The sequence below is a fragment of the Solanum dulcamara genome, chromosome 11 (genome assembly GCF_947179165.1).
Source record: "Solanum dulcamara chromosome 11, daSolDulc1.2, whole genome shotgun sequence".
NCBI lineage: Eukaryota > Viridiplantae > Streptophyta > Magnoliopsida > Solanales > Solanaceae > Solanum > Solanum dulcamara.
The window spans coordinates 59,292,336-59,302,963 of record NC_077247.1 but is presented as its reverse complement, the minus strand read 5'-3'; the positions used below and the strand labels follow the sequence as shown (position 1 = coordinate 59,302,963).

Below are 10,628 nucleotides of genomic sequence, written 5' to 3'. Positions count from 1 at the left end.
TCATGATACTAATTAAGTAATTCGTCAAACTGTGTATGTTCTATGTCTTTAATTTTGAGGAAGAAGATAAAAAAAATTTGGTTACCGTACAAGTAATTAATTATGGTTCTGTATGATGAAGATTTGTATACTTAATTAACATGATTGATAGTTAATTTGATGAATTAATATCCAAAATTATCAACCTCTTTTATAGCTCCCGATCGAGATTGTAATCTTAGTGTCATTTGGTTAATTTGGAGATGAGAGATCATTTGATTAATCCTAAGTTATGATGATTAATTATAAAAATCATTGAACTGAAAATTTACATCAGTTATCTATACAGATCATCATTCAAGTTTGAATCTAGAGTATATTTCTAAAAGCAGATAATATAATATATATAAAGAAATGAATGTTGAATCTCGATTCTAAAAAGTACTTAACTCAAGAGTTAAGGGTCGCCAAAAGTCATATTAAAAAATTCACTACCAATGTTAAACTCTTCTCATAATAATGAAAGGACACGAGAATTTTCAGTAGTTTAATTTATTTGGCAACTTCACAACATTCTCCATTCTCTAATACACTTTCCTGCAAACGTGGACAACAATTTAATAAAAGGAAGACATGATATATCGTTACACAAAAATACCTTAAATATACTCTTTTCGGCCGATGGAAGTAAAAAAAAAAATTATTTGAGTTTTTAAAAATCTTTTATTAAAATAAAATTCATATAGAGGGATATATTTGATTCTTTTCACAAATTTCAAGAATATATTTGATATTTTTCATACATGATTTTTTTGTTCTACTTTAATTCAACGACTAATTTGAGTTTTTATCTTGATAATCAAATTTATTTTTTAATTCATCTTCTTGTAAATTCTACGATAGATGCCTTGAATATTTTTTTAGATACAAAAAATAAATTAGGCCTTTTTCTTACTTTTTTCTTTTATTCCATTTATACTTCTTTCTTTTTATTTATTTCATAGTTTCACACTAAAGGAATGAAAACAAGCAAATGAAATAATTAAGAACAAGAAACCAGATACTAAAGTAAAAAAAAATCACGCGTGAGAATGATCAAATATACCCTTAAACTTTGTGTGAAAGATCAAATATATATATAAAAAAATTCTAATAAAATATCAAAAAAATAAACTTAAAATCATTTTTTTTCACTTCTGTCAGTCAAATAAGATATATTTGAGTCATTTGTGTAATAGTAAAGGTATACACATAAGTCTTAATTACCCCTCAATATGGAACTTTTCAGAGAGAACTAAGATTTAGTCGAGATCAAATGTGAATATCGGACACCGCATGAAAAATAAAAAATATATATATATGAGTCATTTTTTAACTATTAACTCTAAATCACAGAGTTAAAAAATATATCCATTTTCACTCATATTTATATATGTAAATTGCAATTAAATCCATTTTAACCCAATTCATTTTCAATCCACCTAAATCCAATCCAATAAGCCCATTTGTCACCCTTCTATTAGACCTTCATTCATCTGTATTTAGTGCCAATGAAGCAGTGCCTAAAATGTAAGGTGGGTCATACATTTTTGTGGGTTCGAATGACTTTGACTTTGACTAGATCGTGTACCTAATAGTCTTTATCGTTTTGAAGCGTGTGTGTTGACTTTGACCTACTCAAGTTACTCTAATAATGACACGTGGATAATTTTGCTGATATAGCCTATATGTAGGTTCATTGAACTAACTTTAGATTTATGCTGATTAGTAATTAATTATGTCAATTAATATTTAATAAGTAGTCGAAGTGACAAGCTCAAATCTGTAAAATATCTCAGCCTAAGTCGTCTCGTGTATTTAATTTAATGTTTAGATATTAGTCCTCAATTGTTTAACTTGCAAATCTGATACCATGCTAAGTTAATGAATTGTGACATTGTATGGTCATTTGTACGTGTATTGAATTATTGATTTCTATGTGGTCCTAATCAAATTCCAGTTTCCACAACGTCACGTGACTTTTATAAATATATGTCCATTTAAAGAAAACAAGAGTCAAATCAAGCTTCATTTCTGGAATATGTATCTTCCAAAAGACTGAAAATTTTAAATCAGTTTTATGTGCCTTTTATAAATTTAGGAAAGCTGTTCAAGTATGCCCAAAAGACTATCACTGCGAGTGGTTTATACCTCCAACGTAATATCGTAGAAATAACGTTTATTGATCATTTTTTGATCCTATCTTAAAAAATTCAATCACTAAATATTTTGAGGTTTTGACTTTCATCTATGTAACTCTAGATTATTCCTTGTAAATTTTGAAGCTCTACAAGGGATAGATAGGTCCACAAAATTGTTTGTCTCTGAGTCTACCTATTGTGGGTATATATAATATAGCTAGGTTTACAAAAAAATTAATTTCCCCTAATAATTAGATCTTCATGCATGCATCACTGCTTGGGTGATGTAATTGATTTGCCGTTGGGACAAATAAAGATGCAAACCATATGTCTTATGACTGTTATATATGTTGCATTTTAGTATGGTATTAGTCACTTTCCACATAATTGAGTTATTGACAGGTTGTTAATTTGATCAAACCTGTCATTCCATATACATTTGCATATTTAACATATGATTTTTTTTAAAAAAATAAAAATAAAAATAGCTAACCAATTAGTTTTACAGAAGGCATATTATTGTGTTTGTTAGCAATCAATTAGAATATTCTCCGTCAAAAATTTATATTTTTTCTTGCAGTGTATAATGAAACGTCGGTGTACACGTAGAAGATGGCTAAGAAAGCAAACTCAGATGATGGATTATACACCACACCAATATGCTTATGTAGCTAGGATTATATCGAACGAAAGAAATAGAAGATGTTTTGAAGACTCTGAATACATCAATTGGAACACGTGACAAGGCTTAAATCGTGTTACAAATGTTTAAAGGCCTACTAGGCTAGAAGAGGCATATTTTTGTTGTTTAAATTACGTACATGTACAATAACAAATCCTTTGGGCTAGAGTATCTATAAAATTACTTACTTTTTGAGAAGGTGTATTTGTAGAATTACTTATCTTTCCTTCCAAAAAAAACACACACACTTGACAGACACTACAGTAAAGCTTCACAATGAGCACATATGGAAATATTTTTTCGCCTTTTATAGTAAAAGAATACCGTAAGCCTCGACAATACAGTCAATACGCCTTTATTCACAAGCTTACCAACACGTGGTTTTTTCTTACAAGAGATCAATAGACTCAAATTTCCCCTCAAACTTTGCGAAATAGTTCAAAGTTGCATCTGAATAAAGGAATTATTATTTTGGCGACAATCATGACATTGTCTTCTTCAACACTCAAAACTTAAATTAATACCTTCAAGCATCAAATCATCACAAATAGAACTCAAGCAATGAACAATAGCACCATAAGTAAAATTTTCAACTTTGTTGGAAATTCAATCAACAGAGCTCCATCACCAATCTGTCCAATCCTTCTCGAATCAACAATAGTGATGCCAAACTCAGACAAAGCTCCACATCAACCTCCTAATGCCAAAATAAATCTAGGTATATAGTATTTAGCTTCTAATTTTTTTGCAGCAATATTATGGAGGTCAGGTTGGGTTATAGTGGTTGAAGATTGTTGGTCATACAATAGAGATAAAATATAGACATGATTTATTTATTTTTTGCGTGAAGATGAAGGTGTGAGAGAGACTGTTTGAATATGGTGAATTTTGTATGGAGTATTTGTGTGTCATTGAGGTGAAGTGTTGGTACAGTAATGGTGGTTTTCAAGTGGCATTTACTTTAAAGGGGAAAGAATCAATTGTTATAGTGGTGATTCATTTAGAGCTACTATGAATGGTAGTTGAGAACAATTTTGCCAAGTTCAGAAGCAAATCGAGACTATTCCTTCAAAGCTTAATATGTTTAACTTTGAGTTTTTTCTCTCGTAGAATTTTTTTTTGTGTTGTAAAGCTTTCGACCTTAGTAAATAAGGTTGGTATACTTGGACCAATTTTGTAACCATAAAAACATATTTTTCCCCAACTATCGACAGGTAGCATACGAGAGCCATTTCCCAAAACCCAATGACATATTTAGACTTTTTTGGCTTGGGCGATTTCCCAAAATTCAAAAGATCTACTAGGAGTAATATATATTAAGTCACCCCCCCCCCCGTAAGTGCAAGAATGTCCCAAAAAATATACACCCCTATATATGATATTGTCTTTTTTCCCCTTAGCTACTCCATTAATAAAGTACATCAATATCAACGAATCTCATGTCATTCATATAATTAGGTATTAAGGAGTGTTTATACTTTTTTGTTAAATATTGGAGATGTTATTAGCCTTAATCTTCATTTGGAGTCTCAAAAATTCATACAAGCGACCATTATTAACTACTTGCCTAATGTACTCAAATTGCAGAATGTCAAACATGTTTAATTTCGAGAAAAAATTAATTCAACGAAATAAAATAATTATAGAAAAATCTCTTGAAATTTAGACATCAAACTTCATTGGCCAAGTACCCATTTGTTGATTAAGCAAAAAGTATATGGGATCCATAAGACAAGAAATAAAATAAAACAATTAAGATCAAAGGGTCCAATAAGGCATAAGTAGACAAATGAATTGTTGAAAAAGACATTGAATTCGATAGTGCCACTCCTTAACTCCATACACTTTTTCGTTTGGTTCTAAAATGTTATCTTAATTCTAAAATTGTTTACAGTTATTCGTGTTAATCTTAGGCCATTGATCCATGGCACCAATAACAACAATAACAACATATTAAGGACAATTTCATAAAATAAAATATGAGAAAAATAAAATATACGTAAATTTTATTATATTTTTATGAAATAAAGAGATTATATTTTCAATAAATTATCGGCTCAAAAAAGTGTATTAGAGAAGAATTAATTTTTTAAAAAATAAGCGTGAATAACAAGATAAACAAAATAAATAAAATAACATGTAATAATATTAAAATTAACTTTGCTGTAAATTGTCAAACAAAAATTCAATAAAACATTCCATAAATTCATTTTTTTTTATCTTTCTTTAATGTTAATTTTACGGTGAAAGAAGTGAGAATTTGCATACGCATGATATGTACGTAATATCCACTAATCCATCGACACGTGTCCATCCAATTTAGTACACGCCTTTGTTTTTTCACTGATGGACCGCACAAATGAAAACCAAAAAGCTCCAACAATTAACCAGTCGCGTGAAACTCAAACTGCGAATAGTCATCCGTCGTGTAGTCCACGCACCAAATTGAAGCGTAAGACATCCCTTTAATGCATTGGCTAAATTCATGAAACTTGAAAAAGTAGTGGAAATAAGAACCAACCCTAAATCTCTAAGGTATCTAAATTTGTAGTACCTAAGCAAATCCTAAAGTTAAAACAAAGAATCCCTAAAGAAGAAGAAGAAGATAAGAAGAAATGGCATAGACAAAGAACAACCCATGTTCATTTTCTCTCTCTCATTGAAACTCCAAAAAAAAAACTCATAAAAATCATTTTTCCTTTCTTTGTGTCTAGCTAGGGTTTGCATTTCTTTCACAATTTTGGTTGACTCATTAGGAGAGAAAAGAGGGTGTCATAGTTAGCCAAGAGAAGAAATAATAATAAAAAAGTAAAGATCAGGATGGGTAGAGGAAGAGTGGAGCTGAAGAGGATAGAGAACAAGATAAACAGGCAAGTCACTTTTGCAAAGAGGAGAAATGGATTGCTCAAAAAAGCTTATGAATTATCTGTGCTTTGTGATGCTGAGGTTGCTCTCCTCGTTTTCTCTAATCGTGGAAAGCTATATGAATTCTGCAGCACAAACAAGTAATTAATCTTTACTCTATTTCTAAGATCTGAAATTAGCTACATGATCTAACACTTGCTAATCAATTTGGTCATAATGTTATCAAAGATCTGTTAAATACAACATCAAAAATTTACTTAATAGTATATGTTTCTAGGAGCTCGATCTCACTCTTTTTGTTTTGTTAGTGACGAGTTGGTGATGGAGGTTGTTTATCATCCGAGCAACCTCTGGTGTCAGATCCTGACTTGTAAGTTTAGATCGATCATATATTATATTGTCAATCTCCTCTTAGGGTAAATATGAGTAGTCGTACCTACAGATCTGATTAACCAGATAAAACACCGTCTCCCAGTCTTTAATTCTACGCCTTTTTTGATCTTTTTGTTGATGGAAAAACTCTGGTAAAAGATATGGCTCATCTTTTAACAAATTAGTCTTCAAGATGTCTTTTTTGAATCCCCTTTTTTACCTCTGTGATCATAGACATTTGTGATAAATCTGTCCACCGGGTATTACTATGTGCTTCGTAAAGTTCCTTACTTTAAAATTCATAACTAAATAAAGAGCTTAAGTTATACTAATGCGCATCATTTCACATTTTAAGAAGCTTAGTAAATATCTTTTGGGTAATCTGATGGCATGCATGTTTTGGTTTTTTATCATTTGTGAATCAAATTTCCCTTTACGTATCATTTGAGTTGTGACTTCTTTAACGGAAAGGCTGTAAATTAACACGGTGGGAAAAATCATCAAGTTGATTGTTACGGTTAAAGAATTTAAGTTATTTACATCGTTAATATAAAGAATTATCAGGTCATTCAAAAGATATTTTCAATTTTAATAAATAAATTTGTAATCTTAAAAATAAAACTAATTACCTATTTAATACAACAAGTAAATGGACCTGATGAAGTAGTTGGGTACATTAGGGTAGTTTGTTGCTAGATGCAACCTCCTCAAGTCAGCTTTGTAATCTTACTTTTAGAAAGATATTTTACATAGATCACACATCTAAATTTTATCCTCAATTATTTCTCGAGTGCATTCTTCAAACCTTTTTTAAAAAAATATTTTTTTTTATTAATTAATAAAAATCGAAACCTCAAAGATAAGAGCATTCTTCAAACCTGTTTAATGTTTTCATCACATTTATAATTTGCATGGTCATACAGGGCTGGCAAAATGGTATAAAAAAGGAGTAGCCATCCAATCCGGAGAAGGATATTGTTCATATTATTCACTAAGAAAATGGAAATACAAAAGAATAATATGAATATCCATATTATCAATACCCATTTGTATGCTAGTTATTTCCGTAAGTTTTTACTTTTTGGAGTCTAAGTTTATATGTCTTTAAAAATAAATTATTTTGATTTTTCGCTGGTGTACTATTTCTTAAGTCATGGATAATATTCTATCCACATTATTTGTTGGTTAGCCCATTTTATATCTGTATTAATTAAAGATGGATTGAATAAAGGAAAAATTACTTGATTGTGTGCTTTTTAAAAATTAATTACTGATTTTAGCGATATTTTTTATTTATTACCATTTATAGCAATACATAGCAATATTATGATAAATCTACACTTGTATTAAAAGTGAATTATGCATACAATATAAATGTATTATAAGTGTTTTAAAATATATATTATATTTGTGTAGTAAGAAACTAACATAATGTATTATAAGTCTATTAAAATATGTGATAAATGTATTATCCATCTATAAACTTGTATTATATATGTTTTATAAATAGTTCTCTGCAATATGTATTAAAACTGTATTATAAATGTACTATAAGTGTTCAGTGAAATTATTTTTTTATTGCTATAAATGGTAAATATTTTCTTAATATTGTATATTTATGTAAGTTTCCCTTGAATAAAAATATTATTTGTTGGTTAGCCCATTTTATAGCTGTATTAATTAAAAATGGATTGAATATTTTATTTATTTTCATTTAAATTCGCCTATATTTAATTCGATCTGCTTGTTTGCCACTCTCTTGGTCATATAAGTTATGTTCTCCCCTTATTTAAGTGTGCAAGTGCTAAATTGTGATGTAAAACATCTACAAAGCTGACAATTATTACCTTTTTTATTTTTTATTTCTCTTGTGCAACAGTATGCTCAAAACCCTTGAGAGGTACCAAAAATGCAGCTATGGAACATTGGAAGTTAATCGATCAATCAAAGATAATGAGGTAACAAAAACTAGTAGTAATTACCTCGACTTCACCTTTTCAAAGGAAGAAAAGATGTATGATTTTACCACAACATAACTTATATGTCATTTAGTTGATTTAATTTCTGACATGATATTGAATGATGCTTGATCACAACTTTTTCTTATCATATTTTTTTCGTGAATAAAGTAAGCAAGATTTAAGATTTTTACTCGTGATTTAAATATATATATATATATATTGACCTCTTTCAAGTTGTTGATCATCTCGTGAGCCATTGCAGCAAAGCAGCTACAGGGAATACTTGAAACTCAAAGCTAAGTATGAGTCACTGCAGCGATATCAAAGGTAATTAACTAGCTAGTTAGTTAACCCAGGGGTGTCACATGTGACCTAAATACCATTGACCTATCCAATCCGTCCAAAATTTTATGAATTGGGATCAAGATCATTTAAAAATGGGATAGATCATAGCACATTTAATCACAATCCATTTAAAAATAATTGCCAACTTAGCCCAATTTTATGTCCAAATTAACCAGCATTTTAACTTATTTTTGCTTATTGGAATAGACGTTGACTGCAGTTATGTAATCATTACGAAAGGCCATCAGTTTATATGATACTTTAGTCTCTCTTTTTTCAAAAAAAAATATCTTTAGTCTTCTCTATGAGTACTTATAAAAGGTAGACATATTCATATTTTTAGATTGGTTTGGTTAAAAAAATTATTTATCTAAATAACAGTCTAGTAACATTATAGTAATTCAACATATTAATATCATTTGTTATGTAACTATATACGTGGAGGTTTAGAGTGTCACCAATTAATGGTTCGATAATGCTATCATTAGCTTCAAAATAAATAAATATAGCAAACCAAATAAGGTTGTAAGTGACATCTCTAAAAGTACTATTCACAAATATTCTTATTTTCTAGCTTTTCTTTTTGTTGAGAAATTGGTTTTCCTTTATTAGTATAGATCTATGAATTATTGCAGTATGTCAGTATTGTTCAAATTAAATGAATCAAATTGAACGGGTTATGATCTAATCCGATTTTTTGCTCAATTCATTTTAGTCCAAGTAAATTTGGGCGGATTAATTATTTATTCAGCCCTATTTTAATCCGTTCGGCCATTTGACACCCCTAAGTTAACCATAATCATGCTACCTAAATTATGTGACATATTAGAATGTACACAACTTGTATTCTTGATAACTTATTATACTTGACATATTCATTGACAGACACCTTCTTGGAGATGAGTTGGGGCCTCTGACTATAGATGATCTTGAGCATCTTGAGGTCCAACTTGATACTTCCCTCAAACACATTAGGTCCACCAGGGTAAGCTTACTTATAAATAGCATATTATTAAAATAAAACAATAAGAAATTTTTGGATCCTCTTTTATTCAAGTATCCTAATTGTATCTTCTGTCTGCTCTATAGACACAAATGATGCTTGACCAGCTTTCTGATCTTCAAACTAAGGTATTCTCATTTGATTCTATAATGTTGTTAGATCAACATGATGTATGTGTTAAATAGTACTAAGTAATTGAGGTTAACTTTCCATTTAATTATAACAGGAGAAATTGTGGAATGAGGCTAACAAGGTTCTTGAAAGAAAGGTAGGTTGCCCATACATGTGATTGTAACTCATTTTCCTAGCTCAATTTATATAGTTGTATTCCAATTGATTGTTGTTGGAAATATCGCTTAATGTTTATTTTTCATCAATTTATATTCACCTAGCTAAAATGTGTATTTTCTTTATATGGCCTTGAGCAATCGAACTAACTTTTGGGGTTGAGTTAGGTTGAGGATCCATTTCTTTATTAATTACTTATTGATCAACCACACTGTTGTAATGTCATTGAATTGCATATAATTTGTTAGCAGATGGAAGAGATATATGCTGAAAACAACCTGCAACAAACATGGGGTGGTGCTGAGCAAAGTCTCACTTATGGTCAGCAGCAACATGCTCAATCTCAGGGTTTCTTCCAACCTCTAGAGTGCAACTCTTCCTTGCAAATTGGGTATATTCTAGCATTGTCGTTAAATATGTTACTTTTTAATGAATTATTTCTATTTGCAATTGACGATTAGTTGACAATGTCAAGACTTGCTCTAGTACGAAGTACCTTTGATTAAGTGTGAGCAAAAACTATAGGTGATTCTGAAAAAAGAAAGAAAAGAGAAGCAAACCAATATCGCTTATAGTCTAAAACGAAAATTCTTTTATTTTGATTTATTACAGGTACGATCCAATAACAACTTCAAGCCAAATAACAGCAGTAACAAATGCCCAAAACGTGACTGGTATGATACCTGGCTGGATGCTGTGAATTAATGTCCCTCAAACACTCCTACTCTGACTTATCTTCAGCTTTGCATAAAAGCATATTCTATAATAAAAAGGAAAACTTCAGTACTTTTTCTAATTTTGAGCATAGTTTTATTGATAAATACTAAGGTGAACCATTTTCTTTGCATAAAAACAACCTGTTTGCTTGGAAATGTATTCATATCATAAGGTGGATGGATGGATGTTGCTGAAGGATGATTGTTATTAGTATCTTTTTCTGTGAATTCAGTTTC

At 30.0% G+C, this 10,628-nt stretch overlaps 1 protein-coding gene across 2 annotated transcripts; it reads left to right on the top strand.

Annotated features, from left to right (window-relative positions):
• Positions 1-5,364: 5,364 nt before the first annotated feature.
• On the top strand, positions 5,365-10,628 carry LOC129874978 (agamous-like MADS-box protein MADS2). Of its 2 annotated transcripts, none has more exons than XM_055950391.1 (8): positions 5,365-5,846; positions 7,958-8,036; positions 8,302-8,366; positions 9,270-9,369; positions 9,474-9,515; positions 9,614-9,655; positions 9,927-10,066; positions 10,288-10,628. In XM_055950391.1, the coding sequence occupies exons 1-8, from the start codon at positions 5,662-5,664 to the stop codon at positions 10,373-10,375; spliced, it is 741 nt and encodes a 246-aa protein (XP_055806366.1). In that variant the 5' UTR covers positions 5,365-5,661; the 3' UTR covers positions 10,376-10,628. The 2 variants fall into 2 exon arrangements, with proteins under 2 accessions (XP_055806366.1, XP_055806365.1); XM_055950390.1 differs by having other exon boundaries at positions 9,924-10,066.